The sequence below is a fragment of the Marmota marmota genome, unplaced genomic scaffold (genome assembly GCF_001458135.2).
Source record: "Marmota marmota marmota unplaced genomic scaffold, marMar, whole genome shotgun sequence".
Lineage (NCBI taxonomy): Eukaryota > Metazoa > Chordata > Mammalia > Rodentia > Sciuridae > Marmota > Marmota marmota.
In genome coordinates this window covers 41914608-41937618 of record NW_026000057.1, presented here as the reverse complement: position 1 = coordinate 41937618, position 23011 = coordinate 41914608, and the positions used below count along the sequence as shown (strand labels likewise).

Here is a 23011-nt window from a genome sequence, read left to right as displayed (position 1 = left end):
TTTTTTTTTTTTTTTTTTGGTGCCAGGGTGTGAACTTAGAGGCACTCGATCACTGAGTCACATCCCCAGCCCTATTTTGTATTTGATTTAGAGACAGAGTCTCACTGAGTTGCTTAGCATCTGTTGGTGCTGAGGTTGGCTTTGAACTCGTGATCCTCCTGTCTCAACCTCAGCCTCCTGAGCCGCTGGGATAATAGGCGTGCACCACCGTGCCTGGCAAGAATTACTATTTTTTTTTTGGTGCTGGGGATTGAACTCAGGGCCTTGTGCATGCGAGGCAAGCACTTTACCAACTGAGCTATCTCCCCAGCCTCAAACTATTTTTAATTTTTATTTTAGTGAGGATAAAACCGAGGCACAGAGTGGTGAAGTAGCTTGCCCAAGGATCTCACAGCTTGAGAGTGGAGGAGTCATATTTAGGCTTTCTCGCTCAGAGCCCATGTTCTAACTGTCTCTATTAATATTATTTTTAAAATTTGTTCTAATTAGTTATACATGACAGCAGAATGCATTTTGACACATTGTACACAAATGGAGCACAGCTTCTCATTCCTCTGTCTCTACATGGTGCAGAGTCACACCAGTCATATAATCATACATGTATTAGGGTAATACTGTCTATTAATGTTATTAACTTAATAAAATGATTTTATTACAGTTGAATTGATGATAGTATATAATACATTTTTTATTCTTTTTAGATATACATGACAGTAGTGTGTATTTTGACATATTATACATACATGGAGTATAACTTATTATATAATACATTGACTACCTCTGTGACCTCCTGAATGAAGTTCCTCCTCCTCAGTCTACCAGCTAACATCTCCATATTTCATCCTTATTCTATCAGTCATTGTGAGGTTTTCACTGAGGGAAGTTTTTCAGTAGAGGTTATTCACAATTCTTTTTAAAAATTAATGTTTTATTTATTTATTTTGGTACCAGGGATTGAACCCAGGGATGCTTTCCCACTGAGCCTCTTCCCCAACCCTTTTTTATTTTGAGACTGTCTTGCTAAGTCACTAAGGGACTTGCTAAGTTGCTGAGGTTGGCTTTGAACTTGCAGTCCTCCTGTCTCAGCCTCCTGAGTTGCTGAGATTGTGGGTGGGCCTGAGCCACTGGTGTGGGCCTTGATTTTTCTTTCTTTAATGTTTTAGTTGTTGCTAACAAATTCTTTCCAAGTACTTAAGCCCTTATTGTAATTCTAATAGATTAAAATGAATACAGTTTCTCTTAAAGTTTTTTTTTTTTTTTTTTGTGGTGATGGGGATTGAACCCAGGGCTTTGTGCCTGAAAGGTAAGCACTCTACTAACTGAGCTATATCTCCAGCCCCCCTTAAAGTCTTTTTAATATGCTATTTTTCCCTGTCACTGAGCTATATCCCCAGAGCTTTTTATTTTTATTTTTTAATTCTTTTTAATACATGACAGTAGAATGTACTTTGATATATTATATGTACATTGAGTATAACTTCCCATTCTTTTTTTTTGGCACCAGGGATTGAACTCAGGGGTACTCAACCACTGAGCCACATCCCCAGCCCTATTTTGTATTTTATTTAGAGACAGGGTCTCACTGAATTGCTTAGTGCCTCGCTGTTGCTGAGGCTGCTTTGAACTCACAAGGTCTCAGCCTTCTAGGCCACCAGGATTACAGGCATGCACTACCATGACTGGCAGCTTCCTATTCTTGTGGTTATACGTGAGTGGAGTTAACACTGGTCGTGTATTCATATATGAATATCAGAAAGTTATGTCCAATCATTCTATTGTCTTTCCTATTTTCATTCTTTCTCCCATTCCTTCATTAGCCTTTGTCTATCTAATGAACTTCTATTCTTCCCTCACAGAGCTTTTTTAAATTTTTATTTATTTTAAGACAAGGTTTTGCTAAGTTCCTGGCCTTGAATTTGTAATACTCCTATCTCAGTCTGCTGAGTTGCTTCACCACTCTGGTTTAATATTGTCATCCTAGTAAAATTTACTTACTCTTCCTTTCAATGAAAAAGTTGAGTGGGGTGGGTTATAGCACTGGAGCAGACACTTTTTTACCATATTCAAGGCCCTGGGTTCAACCACTATCACTGCAAAGTAAGTAAACAAATAACTACATAAGCTAGACTCAGTAGCACATACCTGTAATCCCAGTGGCTTGGGAGGCTGAGGCAGGAGGATTGCAAGTTCAAAACCATACTCAGCAATTTAGCAGGGCTGTTTTGAGACCCTGTCTCAAAACAAAAAATAAATATGACTAGTGCCTTTGGGTTCAATGCCCAGTAGCAAAAAACAAGAACAAAACAAAACAACAAAACTAAATAAAAAGTTGAATATTCAAAATCAACTTCTCAATTACACATTTTAAATTGAAATCATAAAGATAATCTGTTAGATGTATTTAAATTATAAACTGCCTAAAATGACACTTCCATTTCAAAATAAAAACTTTTTAAAATTAAAAGTAACAGAAGATATTTAAATATCAGATTATAATTTCCAACATCAGATTGCCTTGTTATTGAAACTATTTATGATCCTATTCTTGGTTTGAATTACTTTATTATTACTATATCCAGTTTAAAGGATTCAAGATTTTAAAGGTACTTTCCTATTGAATAAAGAAAATGTTTCTATCTCAGTAAATAGGGTTTTCATTATAAGAAAAGCCTGAGATTGCTAACATTTTGGGCTGGAACTTGAGACCTTGAGATATTGATAATCAGGGTAACTCTACCATCATCAAAGGAAATGCTGAAATTTGTGTTCAGTTGCAGTAGCAACAGGATCTCAATCTGTGCTTTTTAAAAGGATTTGGTCTCAGAGTTGGTAATTTTTGTGTTTACGTCATATCATCAAAATTTTCCTCTTTGAATAAATGAATGTATGGTCCTGTCCACGTCTATATTTTTTTTAAATCCCTTGTACACACATACACACACACACACATATAAAAATTTATTTATTTTTTTGTTTATATCCTTCTTGGATTGAAGGAATAGACTTTTTTAAAAAAATATTTATTTAGTTGTAGATGAACACTTAGTATCTTTTTTTATTTTTATGTGGTGCTGAGGATTGAACCCAGTGCATCACACATATGAAGCAAGCACTTTACCACTGAGCTGCAGCCTCAGCCCTTGTTTATATCCTTATTTGTTTAGAGCCAAAGCCTTCAAAATCTTAAAGATTTTTAACAATCTTCAAAATCTTAAAGAGAGATCTGACCGGAGCCAGGTGTGGTGGAACATGTCTGTAATCCCAGTGGCATGAGAGGCTGAAGCAGGAGAATTGGGATTTCCAAGTCAGCCTCAGCAATTTAACAATGTCCTAAAAGCTTGGTAAGACACTGTCTCAAAACAAACAAACAAATAAAAAGGGCTGGGGGTGTGGCTCAGTAGTAAAAGGCCCTTTGGTTCAATCCTTGGTCCATCCCCAAAACAAAAAAAAGATACATCTGTTTGGATTCTGCATATCATTCATAACTTTATGTTGTTGTTGTTGTTGTTACTGGGGATTGAACCCAGAGGCACTTTTTGCCACTGAGCCATATCCCCAGGCCTTTTCATTTTTGAGACAGGGCCTCACTAAGTTGCTGAGGTTGGTTTTGAACTTGTGATCCTCCTGCTTCAGCCTCTTGAGTCATTGAGATTGCAGACATACACCACAGCGTCTGGCTCTTCATAACTTCTTTGGTTCTAAATCATAATGTTATGGTCCTATTAGTACTATTATTGAACTTAACTATAGCATATATTTGTTAAGTACCCATTATAAACCTCATACAGGTTAGTTTACCAGAAAATAGAGAAATTCAAATTAGTTCCAGAAATTTAGGAAAAGTCCTAGGAAAGTTAATCATCTTACTGTAAATAGCACTATTTCAAATCCAACCTATTGCTTGTACTGTTTTCTTTCTAGTAATGCCTTTTATCTAACTATTGAAATTGTCAGATATTTATTTTCTATTAATTGAGGCATCAATCAATAAATGTGTATTTATTGAAGCCAGTGGGAAAAGTAAAAAAATGTCACATGGAAGCAGAGTAGAAGAGCAGTTAACATCAAAAACAAATATACCCTAGTTTCAATCCTAGCCCTTCATTTAGTAGATTTGTAATCTTAGGCAAGTTATTTGGTTTCTCAATGCCTGTTCTGGGGGATGCAGCAGGGAACAAAACACATAAATCACTGATTTTGTAGAAATAACATGGAGGAGAGAGACCAGTAAATTAGATTAATATGTACGTCATGGATAAGACAAATAGGGAGGGGCTAGGGATGTGGCTCAAGCGGTAGCGCGCTCGCCTGGCATGCGTGCGGCCCGGGTTCGATCCTCAGCACCACATACAAACAAAGATGTTGTGTCCGCCGAAAACTAAAAAAAAAAAAATATTAAAATTCTCTCTCTCTTTAAAAAAAAAAAAAAGACAAATAGGGAGATCAGAGCTGTTGGAGTAGAGTGAACAAGGGCGAGAATGGAGATAAAGAGGGATTCTGTAAGCCTTATTTGCTATTATAGGGACTTGTTCTTAGGAAGCTATGGAGACATTAGAATTATTCAGAAAAAAATTTTTTAGTTGTTGATGGAACTTTATTTATTTTTATTTATTATATATGGTGCTGAGAATTGAACCCAGTGCCTCGCACAGTGAGTGGCAACCACTCTATCACTGAGCTACAACCCCAGCTCCTATTAGAATGATTTAAGCGGATGTGTAATAATATGTAATTTGTATGGATGATATTGCTCAGGGAGAAAATGTAGAATGAAAAGGATAAAGGAAGAAGAACAGAGTCCTTAAAAATATGAAATTTTCAGCAGTTTTAGACATATAACTTACACATTTTAAAATTCACCCATTCAGTAATTTTTAGTATATTTATAATTTTTCAACCATCAGCACAATCTAAATTTATTACATTTTTTTTACCCCTAAAAGAAATCTCATATCCAGGAACAGTTACTGCTTACAACCTAAGTAGTGAGCCTACATCCCTAAGCAAATATGAATCTATTCATGGTCTTTATGAATTTGCCTATTCTGGACATTTCACAAGAATGAAATTATATAATCTTTTGTATATAACTATTTTATTTTGCTTAATATTTCCAAGTTTCATTTATGTTGAAGCATGTATCAATACTTTATTACTTTTTATTGGTGAATAGTATTCCTTTGTATATACATATTGTATCATGCTTTATTCACTCATCAGTTGATATACATTTGGGTTATTTCTACTGTCTACTATTATCAATAATGCTGCTGTGAACATTTGTGTGGAAATTTTTATGAACACATGTTTTTATGTCTTTTGAGCTATATACCTACAAGTGGAATTGCTGGGTCATATGATAACTTTATGTTTAATCTTTTAAGGAACTGCCAAACTGTTTTTCAAAGTGATGGAAATACCAATATTACAGGGGCTAGTAGAGAAATTACTAAGAGAAATGACTAGGGACAGAAAAGGAGGTAGAAGATGATGATTATCTTAGCTTCTTTTGTCTTCCTTAACCCTCACATTCAACAAATTTAATTCAGTGTCCCTTATAAACAACTCTATCCCCCATGACAGCATCTTATTTCAAGCCCTAATCTTCTCAGTTCTTCATAGAATACAGTAATCTTTTAATTGATCTTGTCTTCTGTTTGTGCCCTCTAATGTGTTCCAGTTCTGTTTTCCTTCCCAATTCAATTCCAAGATCCTCCTGGTAAGAATTAAATTCTTGAATTTTTTTTCCTTTCAGTTCCAAACCTCCCTTTTTCCACTGTAGTACGGGGCAATCAAACTCAGGTCTAGGCAAGCATTCTATCACTGAACCATAGCCCTAGCCCAAGTTCTTGATTTTTTTTTTTTTTTTTTTGGTACCAGGGATTGAACTCAGGGGCACTCAACCACTGAGCCACATCCCCAGCCCTCTTTTGTATTTTATTTAGAGACAGGGTCTCACTGAGTTGCTTAGTGCCTCACCATTGCTGAGGTGCTTTGAACCTGTGATCCTCCTATCTCATCCTTCCATGACACAGGGATTACAGGCGTGCCCCACCATACCTGGCCCAAGATCTTGAATTTCTTATGTGAATACCTTCATTCTCTTGTACAGACTCTGTAGGTGCATAATAAACATTGAAATATTCATTTCAAATCTAGTAAAATAAAATAATATAATCATTTCATTACATGGTTTACTTATAGCATTTTTCACAATATTCTCTATTTGATGTATTTTTGAAATTTGTTCTTACAAATAGGAAAACTATTTTTGTCTATGTATTTATGTATATTTTAATTTGTTCTAATTAGTTATACATGACAGTGGAATGCATTTTGACACATCATATGTAAGTAGAGTTTGACTTCTCATTCTTCTGGTTGTACATGATGTAGGGTTATACTGGTCTTTACTATTAAAGATATTTAAGAGAAGCAGAATTATATTCTATTCCTTTTTAATTCTTATTTTATTTTTACACAGGCAATTTTATATGATGACAAAGGAGTATGTTTGGAAAATCTATTTCTTAAGTGTCTTGAGGTATTTGAATGTGTTCATATTATTTTTAAGTAATTTAAAAATCTCTTTAAATATTTCCTTTATTAACATTATTAATAGTAGAGTCTTGGTACCAATACTAATAATGATAGGTGGTATTTGTTGAACATAAACTAAGAGTGCAACACAATTGTTTAGTGATTTACCCACATTCATATGTAGAGTTATGGTGGAAGGCTGAAATTCAAATTCAAGAAATGAATTTTTTTCCTTTTTTTTTTTTTTTTTTTTTTTGTAAGAATAGGGCCTCACTATGTTGTCCAGGCCGGCCCTGAACTCCTCTTGGGCTTAATTGGTCTTACTGCCTTAGCCTCTTAAGTAGCGGGAATTATAAGGCACCCTACCCTCCACCACATCCAGTTACATGAATTTTTGATAGGCTTAGATTTACAGTGGGAAATATTTCACTGTGTTTTCACTGCTGTGACTAAAATAACTAACAAGAACAATTTTAAGGAGGGAAAGTTTATTTGGGGGCTCATGGTTTCAGAGGTCTCAGTTCATAATATAGCTGGCTCCATTCCTTAGGGCTCGAGGTAAGGCAGAACATCATGGCAAAAGAATGTGGCAGAGGGAAGCTGCTCACATGATGATCAGCAGGCAGAGAGAGACTAGGCTAAACTCACCAAATACATACCCCAAAGGCATGTCCCCAGTGTCTACCTCCTCCAGCCACACCCTACCAGCCTACAGTTAATTAATTCATCAACTGGGTTAAGTCTCTCATAACCCAATTATTTCACCTCTGAGTGTTCTTGGATTGTCTCACACAAGAGCTTTTGGTGGACACCTAATATCCAAACCGTAACAAATATTTTGAGATTATTTCCATTCAAGTATTTTTTCGAGTATTAATTTTGTTTTTTTTCCTATTAGAAAAAGGAAAGGGAGGGAACTAAAGGTAAATTTTATCATAAAGGCTCTATTTGATGTATTTTTGAAATTTGTTCTTATAAATGGGAAAACTTTTTGTCTATGTATTTATGTATATTTTAATTTGTTCTAATTAGTTGTGGCTCAGAGGAAAAAGCTCTCGCCTAGCATGTGTGAGGCACTGGGTTTGATCCTCAGCACCATGTAAAAACTAAATAAAGGTATTGTGTCCACCTACAACTAAAGAATAAATGTTAAAAAAAAAAAAGAGTAAGAATATCAGACTTGGTTGTTCTTGGTTCGTTTCCTGCTTTCAGACACCTTCTAGCTAACTTAGCCTGACTCTAACTTCTCAACTGTGAAATTTAGGTCATAGACAGACTTTATGGGATTGGTTTGAAGATTAGAAATAAAGTACTTAGTAGTTCAGTACAGTGATTCTAAAGATGTTAAAATGCATATTTTTATTGTCATTATGTTGATATTTGGTCATTATATTTAATTCATTTTGATATTTTATATGACCTTAATAGTGGTTGTACTTATTTTTTTTGGCGATACTGGGGATTGAACACAGAGGCACTTTACCATAGAGTTAAATCCCTATCCACCTTTATTATTATTATTATTTAAATTTTAAGGCAGGATCGCTCTAACTTGTCCAGATGGGACTTGAGTTTGTAATCCTTCTGCCCTCATCCTCCCAAATTGCTGGGATTATAGGTGGCACCACTAGGCCAGGTAGAGGAGTAGATTCCTTTTTTGTGTGTGTGGTACTGGGCATAGACACCAGGGACACTTTACCATCGAGTTACATCCCCATGTTTTAAAAATGTTTTTTGTTTGTTTTTGAGACAAGGTCTTGCTAAATTGCTAAGGGCCTCACTAAATTGCTGAGGTTGGACTCAAACTTGGTATTCTCCTGCCTCAGCCTCCTGAGTCACTGAGATTATAGGCATGTGCCACCATGTGGGCTGAGAAGATTATTTTAGTAGATGCTTAATTGATGGTTGTTATATCATCTTACATTATTTAATTAGTAAAAAATTAATCTGATAGATTTTGTATATTTTCAAACTAGGTTCATAATGTTATGCTTCAGTTAGAAGTGGTGGCAAGAGCTACATTTGTTCATTAAAGGGATTAAAAATACTTTTTTGGAATGTGATTATTTAAGCAACTAATAGTTTATAATTGTATTTATTTATTTATTTTTAGTTTTGGTACCGGGGAATGAACTCAGGTGCACTCGACCACTAAACCAAATCCCCAGCTCTGTTTTATATTTTATTAGAGACATGGTCTCACTGAGTTTCTTAGGGCCTTGCTAAGTTGCTGGGGCTGGCTTTGAACTCATAATACTCCTTCCTCAGCCTCCTGAGCTGCTGAGATTATAGGCGTGCACCATTGTACCCAGCTTCTCATTTAATTTTTAATTTAATTAAAAAATTTTTTTTTTGCAGTATTGGGTGTTCAAGTAGCTGGTATTACAGGTGTGAGCCACCATGCCAGGCTAATTTACATTTATTTATAAAAATATATAATTAATAATTATAGCTTTAATTAAAATATTATGTATATTTAGTTGTATGAATTCTAAGTTAATTACTTGAGAGGAAGCTTTTTTGTGTTTTGCTTGTCTTTGTATTCCTAGCATGTAACAGAGGACATTATGTAGGAACCCAGTATGTATTGTTGAATGAACAAATAAGTGGCATTGTTTTGTTGTATTATCTTTTTTTGTGGTTGGTAGTTAACTAGTGCACAATAATAAATAATTGAAGAATTTATTTACTGATTAATTCACCTAACTTCTATTTATTGAATATGTGTTTGTGTTGCTAAGTGCTAGTGAGTTTATTGAACACATATAGAATCAAATAATTAGATGTATGAGATTTTAACATATATTTATTTCTTTTTGTGGTGTTTGGGATCAAGTGCAGAGTTTTTCACATGCTAAGCAAGCTCTCTACCACTAAGCTACACCCCCAGCCCATTAACATTTATTTTTTAATATTTAGGTGAAACCTGGAGATGACTTAGAAAGCGAACGATACTTAATCACAGTTGAGGAGGTTAAAGTTTCTGGAAGCAAAACTATTAAACAGAATATCATTAAAGAAGCACCAGAGTCAGATTCAAGGAAGTTCATATTCTCTGGCCGGTCTCTTGGATGTCAGCCTGCTGGTTTAAAAAGAAAGTTTCCTGTAAGTTTCTCTGTGGAAAATAATACATCAATATATACTTATAAAATATTTCTGGGCTGGGGATATAGCTCATTTCGTAGAGTGCCTGCCTCACATGCACAAGGCCATGGGTTCAATTCCCAGCATCACATTAAAAAAAAAAAATTTTTTTTCCAAAAGTAATGAATTTTAAAGTTATTGTACCCTGTGGTACTTCATGATCTACTTATGTAGAAAAAAAATAAATCCTACAGAGAAAAATCTTGCTAACAAATGATTGTTTATATTTTAATTTAGCAAGCTTTAAATTTTATTATTTTACCTTAGACAAAGCACACACATTCCTTATTATTTTTCAGCCAGTTTATTTCACACTTTATTTATAGATAATGGTAGCACTAACAATTGTTTTAATATTTGTAGGGTTTTAAAGCACCACGTCAGGTCCCAGCGAAAATGATTGTTACAGAAAATGGTGAATCAGCTGCATCACTTGAGTCTAAGGAACCTGGCCATACTTTCTCTTCTCCATTCAACAGCATACCTTCTTTGTTTTCTACTGTTGGCAAGAAAGATATAAGTACTATACCAAGAGATCTTGAAAATATTGTTACTTATGAGAACAGAGAGAGAAATAGCATGCCTTTGTCTTCAGTTGTCTCTACTTCATCCTTCATGATTAACCCAGAAATGCTAGGGGAAAAAAATTATTTTTGTTCTCCCATCAGTACTGGAAGTCAGCATTCAGACTCTTCACTGAACAATGAGCCCCTAAGAAGAGACAATTTGGCATCTCACTATCTGAGAGTTTCACAAAATATTAGAAGTAAAGCCCAGATATTAGCTCTTTTGAAATCTAAGTCAACCAATATGCATAAGGACCTAAATTCTGAGATGACAAGACATTTACCTCAGGTACAGCCACAAGGAAGTTTAAACATTCCTGTGAACCCAAAGTGCTTAATTCAACCGGAAGCATGTGCTGAGATGAAGAGCACAGAAAATTTATATGACCAACATCAATCAGAAAATACCATGAGAAATAAAAGCCGGTGGGCCATGTATTTATCCTCACAGAGTTCACCCGTACATTCCTCTGCTATAGGTGAGAGCGATGTAAAAAGGGAACCTAAATCTTGTGAGGATGATATGAGTTTGAATTTGAAAGACCTTTTGGTACAAAAAAGGATGCAGGACTTTGAAACGTGTGATGAAAAGGGAAATGAAGTCCAGCTAGTAGATGATACCCATCAATCCTGGAATCAGGAAGAAAAAGTAGAAATACTTTCTTTCTGTGAAAGCAGCAGCTTACTGGGTAGTTGTAGCAGTGCAGACAATGATGGGTTATTATCAGAATCTTACATTCAAGGAAATAATAAAATACCTGTTAATCAAAGTGACAAGATGTGCTTGGAAGGATCAGTTTGCGTTGGAGAAAGTGCTCAGGTCGTAAATACAGGTAAAACACAACAGGAGCATAATCAACCAATGCCATCTCTGCTGGAATCAGAACATCTACAGATTGAATCTTCTATAAGTAACAATTCTAAGATCTCTGATGGCATTGCAGATGTGCTTTCTAAAAGTAGTAGTGATAGTGAAAGTCTAAATAATGTTCATGAATCTATAAGTAATGTAACAGAACCATTTTTAGAGATAAATTTTAATCTGAGCAATTTTGAGACCAGTGATACAGAAGAGGAATCACAGGAAAACAAAATTTCCCAGGATTCAGAGAGATGGGTAAAGGAAATTTTGTCTCACGATGGCAATTTATGTGTTCAAAAGAAAAGTGAGGATACAAGCTGTCAAGAAATTGGCAGTGTATGTTTGCCACTCTTAACATCTATTGATAGCAAACCTACAGAGATATTTCCTATTAAAGAGACTGTATCACAGTTTTGTGATAAAACTTGTGTGGGTTTTGACATGGGGCCTTATAAAGATAGAAACACTGGAAAAGAAATAGAGGAAGAATATAGTAACACATTAAGCAATTTTGACTCATCTTTAGAATGGAATGATGATGTATATGTATATAATAAAGAAGATGCTAATAAATCTATCAAAAAAATTGGAATTAACTATGATTTTGCTTCACTTTCAGATAAGTCAAAAGGTATAAACATGAATTTACATTTTCCTCAAGTTTTAGACATAGTCACTAATCAGAGTCCTAAAAATGGTGCCCTATTCTCAGAAGATGTTCAACCTCAGACTTTTATTTTGGGAAGTGACTTAGACAAAAATGATGAGCAGATTTTACTCCCAGTTTCTAGCAGTGATGAAAGTATCCAACTATTAAATACCAATCAGGATCACTGTGAACGTGTTACACTTGATAGATCAGATATCCAAGATTCTAATTATTTGTTTTATCCTCTGGGAAAAAAGCATTCTATTTTAAAAGACTATGAAGTATATATTCCTGAATCTGAAGACTTGGGAAGAATTAGAAAGTTACCCCAAGACCATGTTGAAGTTGCAATTGCCAGAAAAAGCAAACAATCCTGGAATAATTCTAGAAATTCTTCAGAACTTTCTGGTGTAATAAATAACATTTCTCTTTTAAAGTCACTGTCTGAACACAGTACAGCTTTAGAAAGCTTGGAAACACTGAAAAACAAAAATACTGGCTTTCAACAACAAAGAATTCAGCAGACATATGATCCAGATTGCAGTCCTGAAGGTTAGAATGATGTATTTGTTTTGGATCTTTCTCTTTGTAGCTAGAAGGATGAGAAGATATTTGCTTTCTGCTACTTTAAAGAACTACATAGTCTTTTAAGTAGACAGTACATGTACTTGGTAAAACCAATTCTAATAGAGGATAATATAAGAAAAATTAAGTGTCCTTTTTGTCACCATACCTCAATCCATTTCTCAGAATTAGCTGCAGTCTCTTAGGCTACACTTGGAGAAATACTCTGTATGGTTTGTGTGTATATTGGCACATGTAAATGAATGTATATACAGGTTAGGCTTTCTATGTTTTGGGGAGGGGGTGCTAGGAATTGAATCCAGGGCCTTGTACATGCTAAGCAAGTGACTCTACCACGGAGTTTTATCCCCAGCTTTTTAAAAACTATTATTTTGAAACAGAGTCTCTAAGTTGTACAGCCTGACCTCAAGCTTGACATTTGCCTGTCCTGAGTTGTATGTGCCACTGCATCTAGCAGGTTAAACATTCTTAATCTGAAAATGTTGTGCTTAAATACATAAACCTTTATATATTTATACCTTTATTCCTGGTTCTACACCACAGTATTCTTCTCTTCCCTCCATTGTATAATTTATGTTTCTTTATTCCCATAGTATGAAAGAACCCTAGCTCTTAAGACATCTATATTTACTTACACAGTTTACATTATACACCAGATTGTCCATATCAGCATACCAATATCACTTCTACTAAGAGCCTTTACAAATTTGTGAAGTTCACAGATCTTGTCTGAATCACTTTTAAATATAGATGCAATTGAGCATGTTTTCTTATATTTAAGCATTATTTTGTTCTCTTCGCATTATGTTTTTTATCTTTTGCTTTTGGTGGTACTGGGGATTGAATCCAGGGATTTGCACATTTCAGCATACTCTCTACTACTGAGTTACATTCCTAGCCCTTTCTAAGAATTTTATTTAAATCCTTAGCTTCCTGATTAGCTGGGGTTACAGATGTGTACCACCATGCCTGGCTGAAAGTTATTTATATATTAGATGTATTAACCAGTTATGATATTTGTTGCAAATATTTTTTTCAGTATGTCATTGATCTTTTGCCTTTTCTTATGATATGTTGTCAACAGCCTTGTCCTTTTTAAGAATGTAATGATAAATAATTATGCATATGAATGTAAATGAACAATGCAGTTTATGATATTCTCAAAGTTAAAATTGAACCCTTCTTTGAATATCCCAAGTAATTCCTGAGAAAAGTATAAATAAATTATTGTATCCACTAAAGTGATTCTTTGAAATGTAGTTAAATTTGATAATGTTACAGTTTATTTATGTATTTTTGGTAGTGGGGATTGATCCCAGGGGTGCTTTTTTTTTTTTTTTAATTTTGAGACAGGATATTACTAGATTGCTTCAGGCCTCTCTGTTGTTGAGGCTGGCCTTAAACTTGTGATCCTTTTGCCTTAGCCTCTGAGTCACTGAGATTACAGGTGTACACTACCACATCAGCATAGTTTATTTTCTAAAAAGCTAATAATAAGGAAAAATCTTTAATGAAAATAAATATGGGTAATACATAATGCTATATAAGAATGTAAAATTTTAATATTAAGATTTAGAAATTATAAAATTTAGTTTTGGAAAAAACTACTCTTTTCTCTGATCAAGTTGGAAGAGGATTAGTTGATTCTCATTGTTTGCAATAATTATGTTCTGTGAAGTCATTACAAATCCCAAACTAGTGATGTACTCCTATGGGAAATGCAAGCCTCTGGTCAAAACATTTTTTGTGAACTCATCAACATATAACTTATGTGTGTTTCTGTTTAAAGACAGAAATTATCTAGTATATATTGTTGATTCATTGATACTGGACTCACAAATAGTGCTAATTCATGTCTGAATAAAACTTAATCTAATACATTTATTTTCTTCACAACAGTCATCATAGCCTTCTTACAAAGACAGCACTCTTCTTAGGGGACATTTTAAATATGAAGTCACCAATAAAAAAGCACACAAATGCAAGAATATGGCACTAAATAGACCACCATAAAGATACTTGTTTACAGTAAGAGCTAAGACAAGGCTACGTGTTGCCTTTTGGGGAATGTGCCCTTTAAGCAGCTCAGTTTTTGCTGCTCAGTGCTTGTCTGAATGACTATGAAAGCACTATGAGTATTGATTTTAGGGTTACAAGTAAACTTTAGGGAGTTGGCAGAATCCATGAGGATTGACTTTTTTTTTAACAAGCGTCTTTGTACAAATTATCTAAAAAATGAATAAGTTGGTTTTCTTCATAAAATTTGAGAGAATCAAATTCATTGGAGCTTAACAATAATCATGAAGCTTAATACAAAATTAGGGAAGAATCAATTTTACCACTAATTTGGTAGGTGTGAAATTTTTTTTTCTTTTTTGTACTGTTAATTTAACCCAAGGGCACTCTACCACTGAGCTGTATCCCCAGCCTTTTTTCAGTTTTGAGACAGTATCTTACTAAATTGTCTAAGCTGGCCTGGAACTTGTGATCCTCTTGCTTCGGCCTCCTGAGGTAGGATTTGGGTACACTGCACTCCTGTGACTTTTTTTTTTTTTTCCCTGGTATTGGTGATTGAACCGTGGGGGTGTTCCACCATTGAGCTTACATCCCCAGCCCTTTTTATTTTGGTATGGGGGATTAGACTCAGGGCCATTTGACCACTGAGCCACATCCCCCCAGCTCATTTTATATTTTATTTAGACACAGGGTCTCACGGAGTTGCTCAGCACCTCGGTTTTTGCTGAGGCTGGCTTTGAATTCTTGCTCCTCCTGCCTCAGTCTCCTGAGCTGCTGGGATTACAGGTGTGTGCCACTGTGCATGGCTTCCAACCTTTAAAAAAAAAAATTATTTAGAGACAGTTTTGCTAAATTGCTCAGGTTGAATTCTCCTACTCTAGTCTCCCAAGTAGCTGACAATACAGGTACACACTGGACCAGCTTCAAGGCATTTTGTCTTGTTCATTGCTGTTTCCCCAGTGTTGACACGCTGCTCTTAGAAACTAATCATTGCGCATCCTTGATGGCGCAGTCCTATAATCCCAGTGATTACGGAGGAGCCTCAGCAATTTAGGGAAACCTTAAACAATTTAGTGAGACCCTGTCTCAAAATAAAAATAAAAAGTCTTGGGGATTCAGTGGTAAAGCACCTCTGGGTTCAATTTTGGTACAAAAAAAAAAAAAAAAATTAAATGAATAAATTATTTTTTCTGTGCCATAGTAGGGAATTTAAGATAGACTTAGAAATACCATTAGGTGTTCTGTTCCTTCTCTATGGTAATACAGTGCAACCATATGATGGTTATCTTGACTTTAATGCTCTTTATAATTGGTCAATATTTCATTTTGCACATTTTTATTTATTTATTTTTTTTCTCAAAAAAAAACTCAGCATTTTATTTTGGATTATTAAAAAAAAAAAAGCAACAATTACTGACAAGCATATGATACAATGCCAGGTAAGAGTAACCTCATTTTCTCACACATCAAAAGAAACAGCAGAAGGAAATTAACAAAATTCTACTACATACATACCCAGTGAATTCCACCTTTATGTATATCTGTAAACCACCAATTTTAAAAAATCTAGTAATTATTTTAAGTCTTTAATATAGATCTATTTTTCCAACTACATTTAGTAATGAATTCATTTTCCAGGGATTGGAATCTCCTTGTCTAACAAGTGACACACATCCCATTGTAGAAAGTAAACTGAAGTTAGACTAGTTTTATACCACTATTGTATAGAAAACAAAAGCTAAGTGGGAGATTAGGCTGTATTACTTCAAGGAAGCCACTACTTTTTAATTCAAAAGGCATAATATTTATTTTTGACCAAAAAGTAAAGTTATTTAAGTAGTAGACATACTATGAAACAGTTAACTGAAATGATTTGAAAATAAAAAATCTTTTATCTTAACATAGTTTTAGATTACCTTGTGACAAGATAGGATTTTTTTTTTTTTGTACTGTGGATTGAACTCAGGGATACTCAACCACTGAGCCACATTTCCAGCCCTATTTTGTATTTTTATTAGAGACAGGGTCTCACTGAGTTTCTTAGCACCTCGCTTTTTGCTGAGGCTGGCTTTGAACTTTCATTTTGCACATTTTTAATATAGGTGATTAGCTTTTAGCTTAGTATTTATTTTTTAATTAGTTTGAAAAAAACATAAAAGTACAAGGAGACATTCCTACTGTTAACTTAGAAAGTAACAAAAGAGGCTATCATTCTAAATATTTTTGAATTTTTATCATGAAAATATTCCAACCGTCACCGAATAGTACACTGAATCCTTAAATGCTCCAAATCTGGATTAAACAATTATTAAAACTTTGCTTCATCTTGAATTTCTTATGTTCTTTATTTCTTTAAGTCTTAGAAATAAGTTTAAATATTTTTAGAGCAATATGGATGCATGTGATGCATAAGATTGTTTTTATTTTATCCATTACAGCTAGGAAACCATTTGCTATAGGAGTTTCACAAACAATACCAAAGTCTCCTGATCAGAAGCAGGATTCTCAACAGGTACCTATATGTATTTTTTTTTATGGCTGTATTTGTAATAGAATTGTAGTAAAACAGAGTACCAAGCTATCTTGGTTTGTAATCACTGTGTAACTCAGTAATTTTTTCATTTATTTCCTCAGTCAAAAGAAATACCTAACAAGTGCATTTATTAAGTAGTTAGTATCATTAAACACTAAGTATTTAAGTTCTAGTAATTTAGTAAGCATTTTATTTTAAAATAAACACAGCTACTAGTGGAATGTTTGCCCCTGTCGGGCACTACACAGTTTCTCTAACCTTGGAATAGATTATATGACAAATTGATTTTTCTCATGATAATTGCTTTTTTATCATAACAGTTTCTGAAACAGCATCACAGAGAGCTGATGTTGAAATTGAACTACATTGAATTTGTTCCTTTCATGTCTGACAGATGTTCAGTGATGTTGTATTTACTTAAGTATAAAATAACTTGTGGGACTATGGATGTGGCCCAGTGGTAGAGTGATTGCTGAGCACATGAGGCCCTGGGTTTTATCCCCAGCACTATGCACACAAAGAAAAAAAAAAAAAAAGAAAAAAAAATCTCATGGAACTCCTGTGAGTTTACTGTGCTGTGGTTTTCTAAAATACCTTGTTGCATAGTTTAGGAGCCATGATAGCAGTTTCAGAAATAATAGTACCAGTTAGGGTAAATTAAAATTCTAAAATAAATGTTTTAGAATAAAACAAAGTGTTTCTCAATGGGGATGCACTTTGCATTTTTGGAGGGACAAGTCTTTCTTTATATGGCAGACATTTTTAGAAGAAAAGAAATGAATGTTTCATTTGCCCTCATTTTATATTTTACTTTATTTTCCATGTTACTGATCCATATTTTCCCTATTTAAAAATCTTGATATTTCTCTTTTTTAAATACAGAAAACAGCGAAGAAAAAACTAAATTTGTACCACTTCCAGAGATGATGATTATTGTCATTTCCAGCTTTTTTTGTGTCCATTTAAAAAAATACAGTTAGATAAATAAATCCTTGATGTCATTTTGTAGCATCTTACATTACTAAAAAATCTTCTTAAATATACATTTTAAAGGTTACTAATTATTCCATTGTATGGATTTCCTATCCTTTAAACAGACTGTTCACTGGTTTGGACATTTAGATTTTTTCTAGCATTTTGCTAGTAATAAATAACACTTCACTGAGGATGAGGGGGATTAAATGAACTCTAGATAGGGCAAAGGGGAAAAGGGGAGGGAAGGTAAGGGAGGGGCATAGGGGTAGGAAAGATGGTAGAATGCGATGGTCATCATTAACCTAAGTACATGTAAGAAGAGACAAAGGATGTGACTCTTATTTTGTGTACAACCAGAGATATAAAAAATTGTGCTCTATATGTATAATATGAATTGTAATGCATTCTGTTGTCATATGTAACAAATCAAAATAAAAAAAAATTTACAAAAAAAGGGAGTTTGTGGTGAGCAGTAGAAATAAGAATAGAAGTTAAAGGCCTAGATTAGATCCAAAGCAATACTGTAGATCCAGAATAAGCCTCTTGTGGGTAAGAGTACCGTTCAAAAAATTGGAGCATAAAAGATGATAGTATTTGTATTTTATGTAGTTTCTAGTGGTGAGGTGGGAGAAAAGGTTATTAGGGTACATGACTAAAGACAAGGAGATTATCAGAGGACACCATTTATACTTATAAACATATTAAGTGGAGACTATAATGATGATAACAATATTGGTATTTATAATATACATGAAGTATTTACTAGATACTCTTCTAATCTTTACACTTATAAAATGTATTTAATATTTATCCCTTGGAACAATATTATGAAGTAGGTATTATTATTAGTTCAACTTTACACCAAGAATAAAGAAATGCAATTTCTTCTTTTTTAAAAAAAAATTATTTTTTTATTGTAGTTGAACACAATACCTTTTAAGTAAATTTTTTTATTTATATATGACAGCAAAATGCATTACAATTCTTATTACATATATAGAGCACATTTTTTCATATCTCTGATTGTATACATAGTATATTTGCATCAATTCATGTCTTCATACATGTACTTTGCATAGCAATTTCTTCTTTTTACTTCTAATTTTTAATTTTTAGCTGCTCTGGCAAACGGGTTTATGAAGGAGAAGGTTGGTTGATACTCATTGTCTGTCTTCCATTGTATTAGATCATTGATAATGTCTTAGGATAGAAGAGTAAAGAGTACAGCAATTCTAAAGAGGAATGATAGTCTTTAGGCAGCACCTCATGACCATGTTCCTCATTTTTCTACAGTTCTATCATCTATTCATATGACTTTTATAAATTATTAATTATTAATAATGCATACCTTGTCTATTAAAAATTTGAAATAAAGTGTTCTATATCTTCAAAAATAAATAAATAAATAAATAAATAAATAAATAAATAAATAAATAACATTTCACAAAACATTTCTGGTGTGCACTTTAAGTTCTTTCCTTGGATTTATTCCTAGAAATGGAATTATTTAGTTAGAAGGCTGGAAACAACTTTCTTAGTTTCTTCATATTGTCAAATATGAAAATCTTGAATGTTTTACAATTAGAATATTTATTTCCACTTCATTTACTGTGAAAGAATTTAAAATTTTTGCTAAGTGAAAATAGCGTTTACCAACATTTTGGTTTTTATTTATTGTTAATGGTGTTATTTTGCATTTCTTATGCTCATAGAAAATTGTATTTTTTTGGTAAATTATTATTGCCTTTAATTAATCTTATGTTATTATTCTATTTCTAAGATATTAAAAGAAGATGAAGTTGAGCCAAGTGAACCATTTCGGTCTCTGCAGGTGAGTTATCTTTTATAATGTAAAACAGCCAGAAATTATACACACACACAGACACACACACACATATATATGTATGTATATATACAACACATATGTTTTTTTGTATTTTTTTACTCTGTGGGTACTGGGGATTGAACTCAGGGACACACACACACACACACACACACACACACACGTATATTTTTTCCCCCCTGTGGTACTGGGAATTGAATCCAGGATTTTGTGTTGGCTAGGCAAGCTCTCTGCCACTGGCTACATCCCGAACTTCAGAAATTATATTTGTATAGTAGGTATAGCATATATTTTAAGTTTGCATTATATGTTTTCAGTGTTCAAATTCATTTGTAATTAATTACCCGTTACTTGTTAGATGAACCTGCTGCCTTTTGTATAAAGGTTCCACATAATCAGTACATTTGGTTAAATAACAAATTCACAAAGTTACTTTTATAAGCATTGTGAATTTTGTTAATAATCGAACCTGCAGCTCACTTGCTTAAAGCAGAACAAGCAAAACAAAAACATTTGTGTTTTGGTGACTTGCCATTTTTTGTTCGCCTTTATATAACAAGATAAATGTATAAAATCTTGAACAACTAGCAACTAGTAATTTAGCTAACAAATGATAACATGCTTATTTTTTTCCCTTGAAAAAATAGTTTTAAATCTTTTCAAGGAGTTTTACAAAGTATAAACTGCATATAAACACTATCACTATTTTTCCCCTGAATGAGTTTCCATTTAAAATAAATATATCACATTTAAAAAAATCTGTAGTGATCTAGTAATAATGAAAAAGATCTTACAGTCTGTCACAAAAAAAAAAAAAAAAAAAAAAAAAAATTAATCTGTTTTTAGAATTTAAATAGAAGTTCATTTTTTTTTTTTTCTGGGTACTAGGGATTGAACTCAGGGACAATCTGCTGCTGAGCCACATCCCCAGCCCTATTTTGTATTTTATTTAGAGACAGGGTCTCACTGAGTTGCTTAGCACCTCACTTTTGTTGAGGCTGGCTTTAAGCTCGGGATCCTCCTATCTCAGCCTTTTGACCCACTGGGATTATAGACATGTGTCACTGGGCCCAGCTTCATTTGTATTTTTTAATGACTCTTATTACAGCTGTCTGAAAATAACATTTTCATGTATGTTCGTGATAGAAGGAACTTTTAAAACTTGATTCTTTTCAAAGATACACTTATTGCCACCTCTTTATTTCTATATAATTGGCTACACATAGTAATGGAGCTGTTTCATCAGAGAAAGTACTATGCTGATTTCTAAAATTCACTATGTCAATTGATTCAGCCATAAAGAAGAATGAAATTATGTCATTTGCAGGAAAATAGATGGAACTTGAGAACATTATGTTAAGTCACATGAGTCAAAATCAAGGGTGGTATATTTTCTCTTACATATAGAAACTATAGAGAAGGAGATGAAAAAGGAAGAGAAAGATGTGGGGTGAATCTCATGAAAATTGAAGAGAGATCAGTAGAGAAGAGGGAAAAAGTAGAGAAAAGGGGGAAAGAGGAAGGGAGGGTAAGGGGAAATACTGGGGAATGATATTGGCTAAATTATATTACATTTTGTGTGCATGTATGGATATGTTACAATGAATCCCATCATTATGTATAATTATAATGTACCAGTTAAAAATATGGAAAAAGTAAAATAAAAAATAAATAAAATTCACTGTCAGAAAATTCTGATTCTAAAATGTAATTGAATATTTTTAAGAACTACTCTTTTGGCAATTGTGCTTATCTTTGTGTTAGCAAAGAAGAGTGACCATTATTTGAAAAAACACATTATTTAACCTATTCTATTGACAAAATGTTTTCTCTGTTTGTGTGGCAGTAGGGGTTGAACCCAGGAGTACTCTACCACTTAACTACATTCCCAGACCTTTTCATTTTTTAGTTTTGAGACAGGCTGGCCTGGAATTTGTGATCCTACTTCTGAGTAGCTGGGATGATAGGCATGTACCATGGTTCCTGGTAGGATCATACTAATTTTTAAATTAAATGATCCATATTATCATAGTAGTAGGTTTGATAGGTAACTTATTATATACTTAATAATTCTTTATAGGGTTAATAGATTTAATTAAAAATTTAAGACCAGACTTTTGTAATATGCTGAGTTTTAAAATTAATTGGCAAAGTATCTTATCTGTTAGAACCTTTTTTTTTTTTTTTTTGCCAGGGATAGTTTGTATTTTCAAAGAAAAAAACTTAGCATTAAGTTAGGTAAGTATTTTACCATCAAAATTATGAACCACCTGCAGAACTAGTCTACTAAGCTAGATAAATAACTAGAACTTACTAATATTTTATCTTAGTTCTTTTCCTTGGGAAGTGAAGAAGAGATTGCATTTCTAGCTGTTATTCCTAAACAAATAGAAAGAAAAACCTGTGACCCTAGGTAAAATTTGTGAAGAACATTGATTTGTGTAACTCTGTCTTTTCCTGGTGTGTATATATATATGTGTGTGTGTGTGTGTGTGTGTGTTAAGCAGGTATTAATTTTTATAGGCAGATTAGTGGACATAATAAATTAGCCTGATTTTAATAATAAAAGACTATTTAATGATTCCTTGGCTGCCTCCTTTTTTTTTGTCTTGAACCTTCTCTGTAATATTAATGAGCTAATAATACAGTGTAAGCAGTATCCATAAATATATACTAGGGGATGAACCTAAGGCTAGGTACAGTACATTAAGGCTTTTCTATGACATACAAAACAAGAATCTTTAACATATAGTCCACTCTTCCACTTCTACTTTTGACTGGATATATAGATACATGTAGTCCAAGCTCTTAAAAGTAGTGTACCTTCTCTACATCAAAAATATGCAGAAACAGGCCAGGCATGGTGACATACACCGGTAATTCAGGCTATTCTTGAGACTGAGCCGGAGAATTAAAAGTTTGAGGCCAGCTTCAGCAACTTAGCAAGACCCTCTCTCAAAGTAAAAAATAAAAAGAGTTGGGGATATAGCTTAATTTTAAAGTGACAATCCCCAGTACTGGGGGAAAAATAGCAGCAACAATAGCATGTAAAGGATTGGGTTTCAAAATAGTGTACTTTCTAAAAACTCTGAAAGAGATCTGTATGGCAACATAGTAGACAAAGCAACTGTTTCCTTGTGGGGAATGGATATTCCCCATCAAACAAAGCAGAACTATTCAGGATTTTTAACAGGTGTAACATGTATGTTTTTAAATTCAGAAGAATATCTCAACAAAAACACTATATAAAAGGGCATGTAGCTTTGATTTTCCTTCTTTTTTTTTTTTTTTTTTTTTT

The 23011-nt window shown here is 33.5% G+C and overlaps 1 protein-coding gene across 7 annotated transcripts in view; it reads left to right on the top strand.

Moving 5' to 3' along the window:
• Zgrf1 (zinc finger GRF-type containing 1) overlaps positions 1 to 23011 on the top strand; it is an 83672-nt gene that overhangs the window by 9891 nt on the left and 50770 nt on the right. For 5 of the 7 annotated variants that reach the window (XM_048813749.1, XM_048813745.1, XM_048813748.1 and 2 more), the window contains 5 exons: positions 6485 to 6544; positions 9460 to 9645; positions 10048 to 12313; positions 16801 to 16874; positions 19651 to 19701. In XM_048813749.1, the coding sequence (XP_048669706.1) occupies positions 6485 to 6544; positions 9460 to 9645; positions 10048 to 12313; positions 16801 to 16874; positions 19651 to 19701 (2637 nt within the window). The remainder of the gene's footprint in view (positions 1 to 6484; positions 6545 to 9459; positions 9646 to 10047; positions 12314 to 16800; positions 16875 to 19650; positions 19702 to 23011) is intronic. The other 2 variants (XM_048813750.1, XM_048813747.1) reach the window with 2 other exon arrangements.